The 19,700-nt window shown below is 40.4% G+C and overlaps 1 protein-coding gene across 3 annotated transcripts in view; it reads right to left on the reverse strand.

The window, feature by feature from the left end:
* nrxn2b (neurexin 2b) overlaps positions 1-19,700 on the reverse strand; it is a 637,678-nt gene that overhangs the window by 102,923 nt on the left and 515,055 nt on the right. For all 3 annotated transcript variants that reach the window (XM_034210531.1, XM_034210529.1, XM_034210530.1), the window contains one exon: positions 10,277-10,458. In XM_034210531.1, the coding sequence (XP_034066422.1) occupies positions 10,277-10,458 (182 nt within the window). The remainder of the gene's footprint in view (positions 1-10,276; positions 10,459-19,700) is intronic.

A 19,700-nucleotide genomic window follows, 5' to 3' on the forward strand; every position in this document is an offset into this window, starting at 1 on the left:
AATTTGCCTGTACTTCGCCCCTCAAAGAGAGACAGGCATAATTAACGGGACCCAAACACCCACCACGGGCTTTATGGGAGCAACTCGGGAGCAGCAGCAGCAAATTAAATGTAATTGCAATGGGAGCAGAGGAGCCGGGCCGGTGTGTCGGAGGCACTGATGTGTGTGTGAGAGGAAGAGAGAGAGAGAATGAACGGGACAGACGGGAGAGAACGAGAGAGCAAAAGAAAGGCATAGAAGTTAGATGGAGAATATGCAGCTGATAGAAGAGCGAGCTAAATAATGAGTGATCTTGAGGGATGAGCAGAGATAAACATTGAGGAGCCACTCAGTCAGTTGGAATGAGAACTAATTCAACACAAACTCAAGAAAAACTTACATCTAAGTTAAAGGATCAGTAGGCCTACAGCAAAATGACATAATGTAGACTAGACATTATCCCTTTTTGGTGGCATCTAGTTGTGTATAGTTTAATTTCTCAAGGTTTTAAAAAATACTTGCCAGGTCCCAATAAAAGGGGACAATTGGAATAAGCTTTGGTGCTCACAACACCTTAACTGTTACAGAGGTGCCCAGTACGTCGACCGCGGTCGACCGCGGGGGCAATGCTGGTAGATCGCGAGTCATTCATAAAATAAAAAAATCCAGCTCCGTTAAAATAGACAAAACAGGTTTTGATCCCTCCTCCCTTGGCCTCCCTGCCACTTAATTCAGGAGTTTACTTGATTGACAGAAAAAGCGACCTATCGCTTTCCAGTCTGTTAACCCAGAATGCAAAGCGATACAAAATCAGTCAAGTGCCGGGAAAACTCAAATTAAGTTAAAGAGACAAACAAGAGACAAACAACAAAATGAGTGCGGGACCGAGCAAGAAGCTAAAAACATACCACTTCCACCCAGAATGGGAGGAAGAATATTTGTTTGTGATGTCACATTCAAAGGTTATTTGCCTTATTTGTAAAGCAAGCGTCGCTCTGCCAAAGAAAGGTAACGTGGAGAGCATAGACTGTATATATAAATGGACGTAGGGTACGTGACGTCACCCATAGGATTCTGCAGAGTTGCCGTGAAGCCCTTAGTAGGCGGAGTCGGCCACTAACGGCTCGACAGTGACGCCAGAGTTCAACTCCCGCCTTCTCCAGCCTGCTCCAAATAAGGGCAAAGAGGCGGAGCCGAGGCGGGACCTGCTGCCACCGAGCTGGAAGTGCCAGAGCTAGCTGAAGCTACCAAGCTAAGCTAACATGCTCCCATCTGCACGCTGCCGTCGCATTTTACGTTTCTAAGGTAAGCGGACATGAAACTATTCAGCAAAACTATAAATAATAATCTAAGTTATTGAGCTTTTAGCATAATACTTCAGAATCTTAAAACCCCTTAACGTGTGTATGCAATTGTGCTAAATTCAACTCTGGAATCAAGCAAATATTAATATGTTTGCATGACATTAGTTATTTATATTTTGATATCACTTAACTATACGTTTAATACATTTAAGTCAAGCTAAGGTACATGTGATGGTAGCTAGTTAGCGCTCTTACCTGTGAGGCCTCCTCCAAACAGCATAATAACCAGACTGTATCATTAAAACTATGTACCAGTTATAGATCCTTGACTTTAGACAAACAATTCAAAAGACAAAATGTATTTAAAGACCAATCTTTATTTGAATGTGCCTCTTAACCTGAGATATTAGTTATACAGTAATAGTATTGACAATCTAAAAAAACTGAGCAACTCAACAGTCAACTTTATGTTTCTTATTGTCTAAAGCAGGGGTTCTCAAAGTTTTGATGAGTGAGGGCCAATTTAGGTACCCAATATTGGATTGAGGGCCGCCCAAGAAAAAACGGAACACAAAATAATTCCAAAACAAATCCTTTCTTTATTGTACTAACCAATTACCGCAACTCGCGAGATGCCTAGTTGCCATGCAACCAGTAGTCTAGCAAACTTTCCACAAGCTGTCATTCATAATTTAGGAATGACAACCCAGGGGGCGCAGTTTTACCATTCTTAACCCTCTGGCGCAGTGTTTCTCAAACTTTTTCATACCAAGGACCACTTAACCAATAAAAAAACACTCGCGGACCACCTAACTCCACAAATATAAAAAAACACATGGTTTTTCTAGAACAGATTACAAATCGCCTGAAAATGGTACAAACAGGTTGCAACATGTGTGACGAAGGTGTTGCCCTGGGCTATATCATGCAATCGAAAGTGAAACTTAAGCTCGCTCCATTGCGGAGATATTCCCGCGAGAGTGCGGAAACTTAAATGTATTTATTTATTTCAAATTTGAAATGTTACCAATATACTCACGGACCACTAGGGGGCGCTCACGGACCACCAGTGGTCCGCGGACCACACTTTGAGAAGCACTGCTCTGGAGTCTAAGGGTATTTTCTCGATTTTTAGATGTTTTCTTAAATCACCTTTTAAATGTATTTCTTCTAACATGGCACCCTATGTGTTAAATATCAAAATGTTCAGGACAATCTCTGGTCTTGCTATATATGCATATTACTCACCTTAGAGCACTGTTTGATGAGATAAGTAAGCTCAAAAGCTTAAAATGTGAAATCTGATTTTTGGAAAATCTTCAAAACTCTTGTGAAAACACACATTTACTCATGTGATCGAATTGTTTTGGTGTTTTAGATTTGGTTACCAAAGTCATAGGATCACAAAAGCAGTGAAATATTTGAATTACACTGTATATAAATGTGTTATTCATGTCTAAAATGAAAAACATTAAATTCAAATTTTGAGTAAAATAGGTGTTTATCACTCTACTTTCACCACAGCAGGGACTGAGATACATCAGGACTGAATAATGACTTCATATTACATACCAAGGTTCATGTGATGTGTACAAATACAAATTGAGCATTCAACCTTTTTTTTCAACCAACAATTTATTATAAATATGTTTTTTTCAACCAACTATTTATATAAATATAAGAAACTGGAAAATCTCACTATTTACAATATTGAACATCAGAACTTTCAACCAACTATTCATTATAAATGTCAAGACAGTGTCAAGGTCTTTGTCTGTCTTCCAAGACAGTGGGTCTGGCTGCTGTGAAGATGGGGGTGATGGTGCATGGGCTGCTGTGTAGGTGGGGTGTACAAGTGCTATACGAGACCTCCACGAGACCTCCTTGCTGGCTGGGTTGAAGGTGATGGCTGTGGTGGAGCCTTTGTGCTGAGGTGTATCTTGACCTGGTGGCAGCCGCAGATGGAGGCAGCTGTAGTGATGCTGGTCTGCTGGTCCTTGGTGGTGATGGCTCTGGTGAAGGCCCTTGAGCCACAGTAGATCTTGACCTGGGGGCAGGCACAGATGGATGTTGTGGCTGCTGGATAAACGCCGCCTGTGTAGGACAATAATTACAACTAATTTCATTGAAATAAAGTTCAAGTAAAATGTTGTTCAAGCACAAATAACAATGCACACATACAAATAAAGTTTGGGAGGTTGCAGAAGGAGTCTCTCTCGATCTCTCTCTCTCTCACGCACACGCGCACACACACACACACACACACACACACACACACACACACACACACACACAACACACACACACACACACACACACACACACACACACACACACACACACACACACACACACACACACACACACACACACACACACAGGTATTTCCAGTTACTTTACATTCAGTATAAAATCACAGACACACATAGGCTACATCTGATTACAAAGTCTCATCTGTACAGGACGGTAAAATAATAACAGGCACACATATAAATAAATCTATGACAAAGTCTCATCTGTACAGAACAGTATGATAAAATAATCGATGGCAAAAACATGTCACTGTAAATGTCTCCGTTGTGGGACGAATAAATGATTAATTTTACACATTAATCTACACATGTAATCTCACTTTTACACACCAAAATAACGTTAACACAGAGTAAACGTTTGCTAATGGAGTCTATTTTGTTCCAATAAAAAGTTCATGACTATCGATAAAAAATATATATCAATAAACCTATTGTTCAATTTCGCGGTATTCCCCACACATTGCCAGTACACTATTACTGTAATATTTACACTTACCCATGTCCAAATGGATCCTTGTTGTTGTCTTTGTATTCTTCTTCTTCAGAAGAGTCGAAGAATTCAGGTTCTGAGGCTCTATCTTCACTGCTGCTAGCGAAAAAAATCTCTAGCGAAGTCGGCAACTGTAAAGTTTTTTTTAGCCATTTTATCTGTCTCTCTCTCACTCCTCACAGATGTAAACTGGCGGGAGACACGTGGTTTATGTTTTGTTTACTTGGTGGGTAGGCCCTTAGTGATTTCTCGATGTCCATTGGTCATTTCAGACCATGATGGCTGCCGGCCGAGATTTCCTTGACGGACACACAAATCCTCCAATCCCACACAGTGTAAAGTCAAGCTGCTTTGAGCGGCCATATTGGCTGCTGTGCCCTGGTTACAGTCTCACAGGAGATACCGCTGGAAAGCTACTCATTCTAATTCTTACTAGATACAACCATGGAGGATTCAAATATAACGCATGCATTTCAGCGTGTCACATTAACTATCGCAGGCCGCCAGAAACATTTCTGAGGGCCGCCATTGGCCCGCGGGCCGCACTTTGAGAACCCCTGGTCTAAAGCATTTATTATTTTCATTTCCCCAATCTCATATTCAGTGTGGACGGATTGAGACAGTCTGGTGTCCAGAGAGCAGCAGAGACTTCAGGGAGAAACCTCCGTGTGATGGACGTCCTGTCTGTTGGTTTGGAGAGGACTGAGGGTCTTTCCTCTGCGAGGAGGACCAGGGCTGATGAAGGAGCCCATGCTGGGCAAAGCTGATACCAACTGCACAGGCCTAGTCTGTCACTTTATTTGACTAAATGTGTTTAATACATTTAATAGGTTTACACCTTCTGTCCATATGTGCTTTATATTTAAAACATTTGATTAACTTTTGGTTCACATTTCAATAAATTGTATTTGTATTTGCACTCCTTTTGTCCATTATTCTTACTGAAAATGTTAGATTACACATTCACATCTGACTGAAGATTGGCCCCATTTATTTGTGACATTGCAAAACAAGGTACATGTTGTGAAGCTCATAAAGTGAGGCAAATATAAATAATCAGCTGATGGAGTGTAGATGTGGAAATAGCTGCATTCGATCAGCTGACTGTGTTTTAACAATAAAAGTAGTTTCTTAGTGAATGTCCTGTACTGGTCTTAAAATCTCATAACATCAGCTTTTAATGTTCCTCTTGGATGTTCTTCTTGACCCTCAGAGAAGGAGAACATGTCGTGTCTTTCAGGCATGTCCTTTCCTAACAAAAATGACAGGAAACATAAAACATATTATTGCAGAACAAGTGTGTTATTTATGAAAGCGGTGTGTTTGTGTGTTTAGGGGCTGTTGATATAATTATTTTGTAATTGTAATGTTTTTTTTTTATTTCAACAATGAGCTACAAAGACAATCAGATTATGAATGAACAGTATGAAGTTCATCAACATTGAAATATATGTTATTATCAAAATAATATTTAACTGTTATCAAAACGTAGTGCAACTGTAGAAGCTTGCTCTGTTGTCTCACTGAAAGAATAACGTTTACCACGTTTTTTACAGACAATATTGAGAGATAAATAGTAGCAGTTCTCACTATGTGTTAAATATCTTTGCCTTCAATACATTAAATTAGAAAGCTGACAAAGTCATATTGCTTGTTATCATCTAAATGTAACTTTTTGCATGGAAAAAACCCTCAACTTCACTGATGTGTAGGTGATCTAGTATTGTTTAATGGAATGTATATCAGTGTATTCAAGTCAATACTTCATTCATTTAAACCAATATATTTATTGATTCTTTGTACAGTATGAAAAAATAGTCTTTGTACCTGTGCTGAAGTTCACTGCTGTGAGGAGTCCAGTTCTGTCTCTCACTCTCTGGTCCAGCCTGTCTGCATCACCTGGACACCTTAAACAAACAGATATATATGTAAAGTACCATGTGTACAAACAATATAACTGATTCTCTTCTGTTGAACATGTTGGATTGTGTATTGTCCGAGTCAGGGGCCTTTTAATTTTACTGTAACTTTGGAAATTGTATTACCAATGCTTACTGTTTATTTGATACCCATTTGGTAATGCAATTAATAAAAACAACAAGGTTTGGGTTCGTTCTTCAGATGACTGTGACGTTAACGTGTAAGCTCAATAATGAACTCCAGCTCAACCAACCATATTGTAATATCTAAGTAATCATCTTGAAATATGACATTAATAATTGTAATACACACACATCTTATTGTGAGGTTGATTTCACATACACTACTTCGACATTAGCTTGTCTACATACTTGAGCATAGCCAATTTAAATTAACCTTAGATGCATACAGTTCCTACCTACATAATAAAATATCTCTAAGTTACAAGGATGTAACCTTATTTTATCAACCTCAAACAGAAGCCGTTTGTTCAACAGTATTATCCCACTTAACACTTGTCTATTTCGTTGTAACCTTTATATATACAGTCTATGATTTTAACTTGGAGGCTACGATTACCAATCGTTAGCACCGATGTAGCTACCACTAGCTTACATGCTAACCCAAGCCTTACCATTCATTACGTAGCCGATTAAAATCATTAACACATAAATAAAGCACTAGAATTTCACTTACCGCATTCATGCACCGTCTGTTTTATCCGCAGAGCGAGTCACAATAGTCCGATAAATAAGCATGAAGAACAAACAACCACGGGCGGCTACAAGTTGTGTTTCCTGGATGAGCTGAGCAGGCAGAGTCCCTGTAGCTAGCTTCACGGAGCAGCTAGCAGAGAGACAAGAAGCTAACAGCGGCAGGCACTTGACAGAGCCGTCACTCAATGTGACCACGCCCTAATTTATGCACACATTTTAAGACCTAATATAAATAAAAGGGTCGCGTTAGAAAACAATTCACTCACAGATCCATAATCATGAAGGTGGAATCTAACTATATCGATAATAAAATGTATGGAGCCAGGGGTAGAAACATGTTTTTTTCTGCCGTAAAGTTGGGCATTTTAACATGGGGGTCTATGGAAATTGCTCCTTTCTGCAGCCATCGCCTATCGGCCAATATATGAACTGCAGTGTGTGGCACTTCCGTATTGGCTTCCCGGCTCTACCCCACAGTTTGCCGCTTGGTGGAGATGCATTATCGGAGTGTTCACAAGTAGCGAGTTGAGAAAGAGAAAGGTCATGTATTATTGCTACAAAAACATTATCTCGCAGTCTTAGTGTCGCCAACTAGTTTCTAACATGCAAAAAGACACAAAAAATGCGTCTATGGTCGGTGTATTTTCGATCTTTCTAATCCAGACGAGATCTCTCTCCCCGTCTGTGTGCGAGGGGGCGGGGCAGTTTACACACACGCAGCTGCTACATGCAGCAACACACGGAGGAGATGGCGGAGAGAAGCGCTCCAAGGTGTGGTTAAATGTTACCCGTCTCGATGTGGACAATGCTCGTTGCCAAGAGTGCAATAAGAGTTTAGCATGTAAGGGCGGTAACACGAGCAATGTGTCTAAACATTTAGCAAAAGTGCAGCACATTCAGACGGAGAAATGCACCGGGTTCGACTGTCTTGCTGGACAGCGTGGATGGGGCTACTCGCCCCATCCACGAGTAACGTTTCCACGTCAGGTGTTATGTATGCTAGCAGCAACACACAGAGTTAACTACATGATACAAACATGGGTTAATGATTAGAGGAAACTGAGTTTTTTTTGTTAAAGTTGCAGCTATTCTGTTTACAGTTCTGTCATCAGATTATTTAATACCATTTGTTAAAACGTTGTTGTTTATTTTGATGTTAAATATTATTTATTTAATTTAAATAAAAAGCAATGTTAATTTTGTTTACAATTTGTTTAGTTAATAATATATGTATTTTTGAATCAAGTAGGCCTATTCATCTTTATTGTCTTCATTGTTAGTTTCCACATGCCTAAAACAACCTCAAGCTAAATCTAAAAGTTGATGGCTAAATAAGAGCGTTTGAAAAATTGTGCAAGGCATACAGTAATAGTCGATTCATCGTTTCATTAATCGATAGATGAATCGATTATCAAATTAGTCGTTTGTTGCAGCCCTATTGTAGTTATCTCATGTATAAATAAAACGTGTTATTCAGCAACCCTTGCAATTGGGGATTTTATTTTTGGTTGGTAGACCTCGGTGAGCTGGTCATTTCAAAAGTAGCTCACCAGCCAAAAAAGTGTGGGCACCCCTGCCTTAACACATTTCAAATTCAAAAGCTCCTCCCAGAAACCGTGTCTCATTACTCAGGGTAATCCACATAACACACTGTCAACATTCTTAATGAGGAATATTTGTTTTAGAAGAAAATAGTTCCAGTCAGAGTAATTACAGTCTCTCTTAAGGATTTGAGCACAGCAAGGACACCCTTTTCTATTCCACGGCTGTACCAAATATTTTGAAGCTCCAAAGCGTCATTAATAGCGTTGACATTCAGATTGTAATTCAAAATGTAATTGCTGCGCAGCATATCTATTCCTAAAAAAAGAACTAGGCAGATATAGAGACAAAACTTGTTTATAGATACCACCCGCTTTGGGCTGCATTCCCAAAGCAACCTGATTAAAAGGCGAAATAAATCATTTGGGGATGCCACATTTGGGCTCTTATTAGTTTGATATTCTACTTACATATTTATCTGTGCTAATGGCTGGGACTCAACCCTTTGAATATTAAACAGCAACAGTAATATTGCTAAAAAATTACATAAATTGTCCCTTTATAGTTGATGCATTTGACCTCTGCTACAGCACCACTTTACCCACGGCCTCATGTGTTGTGTCCGCTGCGTTTAAAACTGTAATCATTCCTGCTTACAGCCATTATCATTATTCATCACTGATGTTAAGAGCAATCAAATAGGCCTTGACCTACTTGGTGTAGCCATCTGACCCCTCCCAAGCTCCCCCCTCCCTCCGTCTTTCACCTACACCTCTTCCCCATCAACTCTTTTTGGGTTGCTCTCAGTTCACTGATCACTGGAAGAGGAGTGACCCAGGGTCGACCATGTCCCTTTCGCCTCCAGGAATGGCCGGCCCAAACAAATTGGGGTCACCGGGACGCTGAATTGGTGTGATCACACACACACACACACACACACACACACACACACACACACACACACACACACACACACACACACACACACACACACACACACACACACACACACACACACACACACACACACACACACACACACACACACACACACCCACACACACACACACACACACACACACACACACACACACACACACACACACACACACACACACACACACACACTTGCACAGATGGCTGAGTGTAGATAGGTGTAGATAACAGTGATAGTGTTTTATCACTGCGTACATTAAGAGAGTGTGAAAGGAAGTGCTATAAATGAAGCACTGAAACTGTGATTTTTGGATACAAGAGGAAGTGCAGGGTCACGAGGAGACCGTCGAAACTGGTGTAAATGTATTTGCTATGCCTTAATTGCTATGTAAAGTCATTACTAGTGGTGATTTTAAGTGACCTTTCTCCTTGATATGTGAAATCAATAAAGCAGGAATGAGGCCAATAACTATTTTTACAGGGGATGGAGAGAAACGTGATTATCTATTTCCAGGACTCAGCACACACAGATTCCTCTGAGTGACCCTAGTTAGCACTACACACCAAAGGAATATTTTCCAGGAGACAATTTCTTAGATGGCAGATCAGCCGTAACCACTCCTATTCAAGAATCAAAGAGGAACTGTAGCTTAACCCTAACCCTGTAAGTCATTAGAAAAGCACAACTGCATAACTGAGTTGTCTTAGAATTTCTCCAAACTTTTAAACTCAAGTCCAAAAATATTGTTTTCAGGGTTTTGGCTATTATTCCCATTATATTATATTTTATGAGATAAAGAGACACAAAGATTACTTTTACAAACAAAACAACTGAAATCCAAAGGGACAATATCAACTGGAATTATCCTTCAAGGCCTTCAAATTCAGTCAAATTCCAAACCAAAAACTTAAAGGGATCCACAAGGGTGACAATATAGTCTAATATTAATGTGCACATTTATGTCAAGCTCCATCTTTTACCAGCCTTAAACGCCAATGAATAGTTTGAGTTTCAATAGGCATGTCAATAAACTGCAATGTCATCTTGCGTCCAACACAATTATAAAAAAGTCTTACTATGTGCAGCTCCAGGTAGTCCCCCAGTCCCTTGGCGCTCTCCACCCTGACCAGGACGGCCTCCTTCAGCTGCGTGCTGAAGCCCACTGCCAGCCGGTCTGCCCGTGTGCTCGGCCGGTCATTGGGGGGCCAGGTATATGTGATGAGGGCTCCTCCTCTCCCGAAGATGTAAGTTGTCCCAGCTGCCAAATCACAAAGAGAGGATGGAAACACAAGTTATTATTGAGTGTCAGGAGAAAGTCTTATTCGCAAATTAAGTTCATTAGCAAAAACGACTTAAAAAAGACTGCAAAGTAGTACAAGGCTTACTTTTGTCTCTTTGAATATTGACTTAATACAAAAATATAATTTCATTAAATCATAACTTTTGGCACTATCTTCTGTCACACATGTGAAATAAAGGTCCCCTTTTTAATTAAATGCATGAATGAAATGAAACATGAACAATGTTCATCATCACTCTTCTTGGCTCATAACCATGTTGTCGTGTTTAGCTTTAGCACTAGCACTAGCACTATTGCTGCCTGTCACTCCCCTTTGAAATGCTAATCTGCAGAGCCACTGCTGCAGTCTCACTTGCCCTCGCTTGCGTTGCATTCAAACTAGGGCAAACTGACAAACTTTCTGTTGGCTATTGTCAATATAACCACCAGCCCTCAACATCAACAAAAGCATTTCCTCAGATCTCCCTGTCAGAGGAACTTTGCCTCAACACTATTTTTGAGTTCCAGTCTTAAAAAATCCAGAGTGATTTCCTGTTTGAACTGTAACAGAGGAGTTAGGACTTGGCTCGGCTCCAATACGCCCGCTGGTGAATGAGAAATGACGGGCGTTGGCTGTGATTAGCATAGCGTAATGAAAGCACATGGAACTGCTCTCAACTCTGTGGGCTGTCAGTATGCCATGGTATAGTAAATACATACAAACACATGCTGTATGTGTTCATACTGATGCATGTATATGCAGCTGTATGAAGCTACCAGATTAAAATGCACATACAGTTGCATACAGACAAACATACTTCTACTTTATACTTCTTTTGAATGAAGGTTGATTACTGTCCATGACATTTTACTTTCTCATAGTTGGGCCGTTACATTGATTAAAGGGAACCCTATTCTGCTTTATGTGGTTTTCCCTTTTCTATAGTGTATTTTAAAGGTTTTTGTGCATGTAAATGTTCTGCAAAGGCTAACATCCCAATGTTCCCTCCAGAGGGAGTTTCTCTCCCACACTCCCCCCCTGTTGAAATACCTAAATTAGAATCCTCTATTAACTCCGCAACATAATTATATCACTATATAATATTCTCGCTCTATCGGCTGTCATTCATATCCCTAAGTGATATGCTAAGGGCAGGGACATTTCCGACACATCTTTAAGCCAATCAGAGCAGATGGGGCTCTGGTTTCAGACAGAGGGCTAAAAGCTTTTGAACATTAAAGCATGAAAACATGTCACAGTAGAGGCACTAAATACAAAAATGAACTAACAAATCAGCATCTGTAATGTTACAGCATACAGACAACCACAATTCATTGTATTCTTATCATTTTACTGATCAATGTGTTGATATTCATATTTTGTAGATCTGTTTTTTTGATCTATCAATTGTTTAAAAGTCATATAGCGACTATGAAATGTTCCAAGTGTTTGTTGATTGTTGTGTGCATCTGGCCAATGACTGCTGCATAATAGCTACATCTGGCTAAAATCCCCTCTTTTCTTTTTGAGATGTATGTATGTCAATCCTTTTGATAAAGACATAATAAAGACAACTCTATCACTAATTATTATTATCAATTATATCATTTATTTGTTGCTGTTTTGCTACATATGCACGATCATGCATTTTCTTTTTTTAAATGTACCTGTTCTCACACACACGGAAACACATTGTTTTCTTTATGCACTACAAATGTGTCTCTAGGTGTGCTCCGGTCAGAGAGGATGGACAGCAGAGGCTGTAATGACTACAGGGCCAACAGGCTTTCAAACAACATCCACAGGAACAGGCCGCACACACTCTTAGTCATGCAGTACACACACTGAGAATGGAGACGCACTCACACACACTACCTATACGCTACCCAACACTCATTATCTAACAATCCGCTGGTAGCCATTTGAAATCGGCTGACACACACAAATTCTCTCTCTCTCTATCTATCTATCTATCTCTCTCTCTCTCTCTCTCTCTCTCTCTCTCTCTCTCTCTCTCTCTCTCTCTCTCTCTCTCTCTCCTCTTCTCTCTCCCTTCTCTCTCTCTTTCTCTCTCTCTCGCCACCCCTCTCATCCTCTCCTCCTCTCCTCCTTCCCTCCCAGCGGAGCTAAGCCCTCTGCTCAGCTCTAGCTGTATTATTTTAGCACTGACTAATTATCACAGCACGGCAAGGAGGGCTATAAAGAGGTTGTGTGCCAGAGGAGGGGGGAGAAAAGAGAGGCATACAAAGACAATAGGGTACAGAGACAGGGAGGATGGGAAAGTGCAAAATGTGGATGGTGCGGAGAAGAAGAAAGTTGGCGTTATCCTTTTTTTTATCTTCTTCCCATGTTTATTATTCAGGGAAGCTGGGCAAGAGAGAGCTGTGAGCAAGAGGAGAAACACTTTTCTAAAATGGCCGACAAACAGGAAAGGAGGTGAGCCATGTTGGGAAGAACGACTGTGCTCAGCTTATGCTAATGTCGATCTATGTGCCTATAATACACTTGTAGCCGTATAAAAATAGTTTAATAAAAGCCACACACACACTTAAAGCTTAAAGTCAAAGTCAGTTTTATAGTCATAGGGATTACTAATGATGTGGGCCTTTAACAGGAAGGGATGACGTAGGTGTATTATGGGAAATATAGGACTGATTGTTTTCTTTTGTTTGACCCACACTATGAACTTAAAGTTAGCAGCATATCCCAGCGTATACTGTATGAATGTATCTTAAATGTGTCTCTTTCAAGGCCCTAAATCTTTCGGATATGCAATGTGGGAGTACCTCGTTACAGTTTATTTCTTTCATAGATTAATAATATTTTGCGACAGACTATATCACAGTCAAATAAACATTAGCAAAGCGCTACAAAACCCACGTTGTCATTCCCTCACAGTATATAACACATTATTCAAAGATATTTGTATTCATCGTGTCGGACAGAGTTTACTTGACAATGACAAAACAATATAAGACAAAGCTAGGAATCTCCAATTTTGACATTTGTCCCATTCTGAGGTCTGTTAATGTACCTAAACTAATATTAAAAGTGTCGGGAACTCACAGAAACTTTATTTTAATATCTAATCTAGCTCCAAGCTTCCAGAAGTTTCACTCTAATACTGTTACACCAGTTTATAACACTGATAACTCATTACAGGGGCGCCAAGAGGTAGACATGTAGGACGGATCATCATTGCATTTCTTGCGTGTATAGCCTACTCATAGTAAACTAATTCTCATCAATTAACACCCCTCTCATGCGGAGCAACTGCCATATGCTTCGCCTTCCCCAGAGAGTTGCCTGTGTGCGCGATGCCCCTATAACAGTCACACTTGTCACTTTCCACTTGGTCTTTATCATCTGCAAATCTACTGGCATGAATGTCATGAACACAAGTGCCAAAGTTAGGAGGAAAAAAGAAAAACACTTTCTATCCAATAAGCTGGTGTTAACTTTGCCTGCTTTGATTTGTCCAGCTGATAGCAGCCACCTGCTACTGTGTGCACTTGTATACAAGCATGTATGTGTTTGTGTACGTGCACTCTTCGCTCCTCTAAATGAAGAGACAAAGGAGGTGCAGAGGCACATCCATATGTCACTATTTCTCCCAGCAAACACCTGCTGCTACTGTTGAGGCCAAATCTGCCCAATCCTGCAACGCAGCACACTGATGGGGAGATGAAAAGGGATGAAGACAAGGTGTTTCGAGGGCAATCTTCCCTGGTCGCATGAATGCATTTTGAGATAGTCTGAGTTGTGTTTTTGTGTAAATGTCTGCATTTGTGTGTCTGCACCTGATTATGAGAACAGGGCAGACAGGATGATCTCTACATTCTCCCAAACAGTGTCTGTTAGCCTTGATTGAAAACTGTGAGTTTAAGTCAATCAGTGTAGCCTTGGGAGTTGTCAGCAAACAAAAACCCGGCCGAGTATGGATTTCTGTGACCTTCAGTCAACCGTGGAATAATCAACCAATTTGCCTCCCCGCTTTTGCTGGTATAACAATAATGATGGAAATGCTCTGTTGCACTCATGGTTTTCCACCAACTCCCTCATCCAAAAAAAAGAGGCTAAATATGTATTACTTTGTCCAATTAGCTCAGGCGCCATCGATCTGACCAATCAATCGTACCTGCGGCGTTAGAGGTGAAGAGAATGCAAAGAGATGAGGCAAAACATGGCAGGATGCCCCCTGATTATCATTTCCATTCACAAGGGCCGGCTGGTAATTTGGTGTGAAGAAGAACGGACCAAAAAATACTATTTTCCTTTGTCCTCGGAATGGGGTGGAAAGATAATCAGAGAAGACTCATGAATCAAAGCGATAATGAAAAAAGTATTGATTCAGATTTTTCCCACCACTCCCCTTTTCCTCACTCTTCCTCTCTGTATTGGGGTTGAGCTTATCATTAGGGATGCTTTCTCTGTGACATTGATTTAGGATACTGGATTTCAGGCCACTGCTATCCACCGTGTGGATAAACAGGTCATATTGAAGAAACCAGATGCTGCGATTTTTCATTAAGGCCTCCGGTCAATGTTGCCGTGTCTAACGGCAGCCGCAATGCCTCATGGGAGCTTCGCTACGGCAGGACAGGCCTGCCGATAAAAGGAAGATTCCACAAGGAAAAAGGGACTGATGTTGGTGATGAAGTCAGTTCTTGAGAGGCAATAAGCCTCAAGGCGTACCGGCACCGCGCACCTACATATTTATACACACTTCTTATTTTGAACTCTCAGACTGGCTCTCAAACAATAACTCAATAATACAGATGGCTCCTCCAACCTTTGTGTATTATTGCATCAGTGCAGGCTGAGTCTTTGAAGCAGTTAAGGAGAGAGACGGAGCTATTGATTCCTTTTAAACGAGGAGAGTGAATCATTTTCTCAATCCTTTTTTTGACACGACATATATTTCAGAGACGGTTACAAAGGGATTCCCATCAAAAAGGAGGGAAAAAGGGGGCTGAGAAAAGACACTTGCCAAAAGTTTCCAGACGGCTGTTGATCTTTGAAGAGTTACACACACCCTGACAAGAAGTTGGAGAAGACCACACACACTTTGCTGACATTTCAGGGTCTTTCCAATTCTCTTCCCCTCACTTGTGCGGCATATAGACATACACAACCTCAGATGCTCCCTTTCCGTGGACCAAAAGCATCGTCGACATGACTGCCTTGCTCTGATAGCTATCGCTCTGTGACGGTATATAAGGATGGCATCCTGAAGATGATTGTGTCTAGAGATGAAATAGCAAGTCATCCTCCTCTGACGTGATTGGATAACATTCCTCCTCTATCCAGGACATTTTGTTCTCATTACAGATACATGGATGTGTCAAAGATGATATATTTTGAAATATGGTAAGAAATTCAGACAGGATGCAGATCTGGGTCTATTTGCTCCAGACTCTCAGGATTCAGGAATATACTGTTGGCAATGAGTGATAGTGCTTAGAGTGATTTTATGAGACAGTTTTGCATATCTGAGTCTGACACAACCATAATGGTTCTGATGTGGTTAAAACCTGTCTATTTCACGTCTCCAATATATTCAAACTCTTTCTTTTAAACTTTGTCTACGTTTGATCTCAACTGGCTGATAATAGTGTCAGTCTTCATTGGTTCTGCATATTTCTGCAGTGCGAGCTGGGAGTTACAGCTGGGACATTGCACCTCAGACTGGACTGTATTTGAAAAGAGTAATTGGACAGACCTTATGCTTGGAAAAGAATTGGTCTGATTATACATATTTCACATGCTGCAAATACCCTTGACTATATCACCAAACCTGGAGATGAAACATGTTCCTTCGCATTACCGTTTTAAAGAATGAAGACAGTCTCACCGATTCAAATGTATCTGAAAACATGTCGTGGTGAGTTTACATGCATTTAAATCTTTACAAATATGATCAATCACATTAGGAGCTCACTAAATATAATTGAAGTCCTAGCAGCTGTGGCTAAGACTGGAGATTTGTTTCAGGGACAAACAATTTATGAATTCTAGACTATTGGGGAGTATCAATGTATCAATCCACTTATACCCATTCTTGTAACAGCTCCAAAAACGATGGCTCTTTCTCTCCTTTCATTGATGTTTCACCAGATAATGTATTTGTTGGGGAAATACTGAATCTTCCTTCTATATCAGAGTAGCACGTGATAAGAGAGGCCCTACGTAGCTGTGTACGTAGCCCGATGTATGACTACATGGATGATGCTCATGAGACACTCTGTTGAAGTTATGATGTTCCTAAGATTGGCAAGATGACACAGCCCCTAGACGGATAGGCATATGACTGTCATGCTTATTGCTTACGCAGGCCTTAGCTAATCTTAACTAATGTCAGAATACAGCTTTGAACCAGTATTCTTCCATCTTGTTGACTGTAACACCCTCTCTTGTATATAAGCATCTGAAGGACACTGTTCTGGGTACTACTGTATTTGTCCCATGCAGCCCTGTGTGTGATGACTACTTCCATTCTTACAAGGATAAATAAATACATGTATCCTGATATTGAACACCAAGCCGGTGACGAGTGATATTTTTCCAACAGTATTCCTATCCCTACAGAAGCACCGTCACAGTACAGTATTTATATGAATACAGTTTTAATCTGAAAAACCAAGAATAGTGCATTGGAGTTTGTGAGTTTACTGTACATGTACTTCAACACTGAGGCTCAGATTGTCATGCCTTGTGTGGGAACTCCTGCAGAGTCAGCAGCAAATGATTAGGGATGCTAAGAGGTGGGAGAGATATATTTAGTTTAGGCTGATGGGTGCTTATTTGTTTCCAAGATGATAGTCATGGCAGGGGAATAATAGCTATCCAAATGGAATTACAGGGCTACTGACAAAATGGGACTGATTACACTGACAGATTGCTGCCCACTTCTTTAAATCACATTTTTTCATGTCTAGCTTCAGATGCGAGTATAGAGGGAATTTAACTGAAAATAAATGGTTTGTATATATCCTGTGTTCTCCTGTAGGAGACATGCTATCCTAATATGGTGGCCAGTGCTTCTGTCTCCCCTCCTTGTTATATTTGTGGCACCAGTTTGTGACAAAACAACGTAATTAGTGGCACGTTTCTTTGAATTATTGTTGTGAACCACCAATATAATTCTTACCTCAGAGTGTTCAGAAATCACTCATGTCAGCCCAAGCTTTATGATAATCATTCAACTTCATAATTGTACCTGTAGGGACTTAAAACTGAGCCGTACCTTTTACAATTCAGGAGGTTTCTTCTATTTTGCTATTGACGCCAATGATGCTTGCGAGGTTTGTTTGAAACGTTTCAAAAATGCTTTTTATGTCCCTGGAGGGAATGCTACAGTAAGAGATTTTTGTACAAATAACATTCATAAAGTAGCACTCAGTCACTTATCTTTTTCCAAATATGATTTAAATGGAGGGATCCAGTGGGAGTAGTAAGAAGGTGGGGTAGGCATTAAGAAGTGGAAATGATGCTAGGCAGGACAGAACATTTGCCCTGAATATACAGTATATCATCCAGAAATGTTATTGATCAACACAGAAAACCCTCCATTGTCTGATGGCCTGCTCAATAGTCTGGTGAAGCTGAGACAGTGACGCCAAACAGAGCTGCTTAGATGGAAAGTTACTTTTATTTCATTAAAGGAAAACACACACACACGGTAGCTTACTAAGGCTTTTGATTTTTTTTTTGTTAAGAATGTTCACAGAACTTTGCAGGAACTACTTGTGGGGTAAGTGATTATTCCATCCTTTTTTCTTTAACTGACTGCCCCTTTTGGCCCAGAAACTAATATGTAAGCACTCGGAACAAAATGTTAGGACTGCTTTTACTTAAAGGGGCACTATTATGCTTGTTTGGTATTTCCCTTTTCTGTAGTGTGTTATTTAGGTTTTTGTAAATGGTGTGCAAAGGCTAAAGTTGAAAGGAAGATACAGTAAATTACCTTTAATTTAGTAGTCTTTCCCTTTTTGTTGAGATCAACAACTGGACAGCACGCCATTTAATTCCGGTATTTGTTTTTGACGTTTTACAGTAGTTGTTCTCAGTGCTAATGTCCATTGTTCATGCCCGAGTGCCCTTTTGTTCAACACTCTGCTCATATAAGGGGGTTCTGACACCTTAATACCCATTATTCACAAGTACAAGAAGAATGCTCACACACCCCTCCTCAGAAACACACGCATGAACACACAAGCACTCAGGGAGCAGCAATAACCGCAGCTTCTCCTCACATTAACTCTTAATAACATGTCAATCAAGCAGAATCGGCGGAGAGAGACGTGTGAATATTTCAGCTCCAGCTCTGCCCAGGGAATTAGTTGTTTAATTATTTAGCATGTTTGGAGGGTATGCATCACCACCATGACCCCCCCGCCACGCCCATATGCTACGCCTGCAATAGATGGTGAAAGCATATGTAAGCAAGACTCTCTCTGCTGTGTATGTTGAAATATAGGACTGAACAGAAAGAGAAAAATACAATATTGCTTTGTGAAAAATATGCAGATATGCAAGCTTCACACACAGGCACTTTGAACACTGACATGTGCAGCATGAAGAAATTATATCAGACCGGCTCACAATAACAACCTTATTTCCATAAAGTCATTATGCTGGGATGTTCTGAAAAGGTCACACGGTTTTGTTCCTACTATCTATCTATGGGAACTTGTGTGCTTGTGTGTTCTGAGGGGAATGCAAGCAAGTGTGACTTACTGATAATGTTTAATAGCCACAGAGACATTGGTGTTAACAATATGTTACTAATGTTTGTTTTATCTTAAACAAAAACAGGCTAAAGCTTGTGCGAGCCATTCCAATCCTTGAAGGGTTGACCTTATAAAAAAGGTGGCTAAAAATCGTAACATTTCACAAGAGGGAAGGTTTGTGCATTAATTGTGTTTACAAGCCATTAAATGGAAATATATTTTACGGCTACAGACAGGGTTTTGAAATGATATCCGTCAAGGAATTAGGGAAATTCAATATTGTTTTATAGAACCCTATCGAATGCCAATAACAAAGCTCTTCCTCAAACTGCCTGAGCTTCTATTCTAGCGCTGCTCACCAGATAAAATGAGTCTCCACTGACTTCACCTCTCCGGCTTGCTACGTGGACGTCTCGGAAATAACACTTGTTAGAAATAGAGTGAGGAAGCCAACACCTTGCTCAATCAGTTTGTCCAAGTCAACATCA

The sequence above is a fragment of the Gymnodraco acuticeps genome, unplaced genomic scaffold, assembly GCF_902827175.1.
Source record: "Gymnodraco acuticeps unplaced genomic scaffold, fGymAcu1.1, whole genome shotgun sequence".
In the NCBI taxonomy this organism is placed as follows: domain Eukaryota; kingdom Metazoa; phylum Chordata; class Actinopteri; order Perciformes; family Bathydraconidae; genus Gymnodraco; species Gymnodraco acuticeps.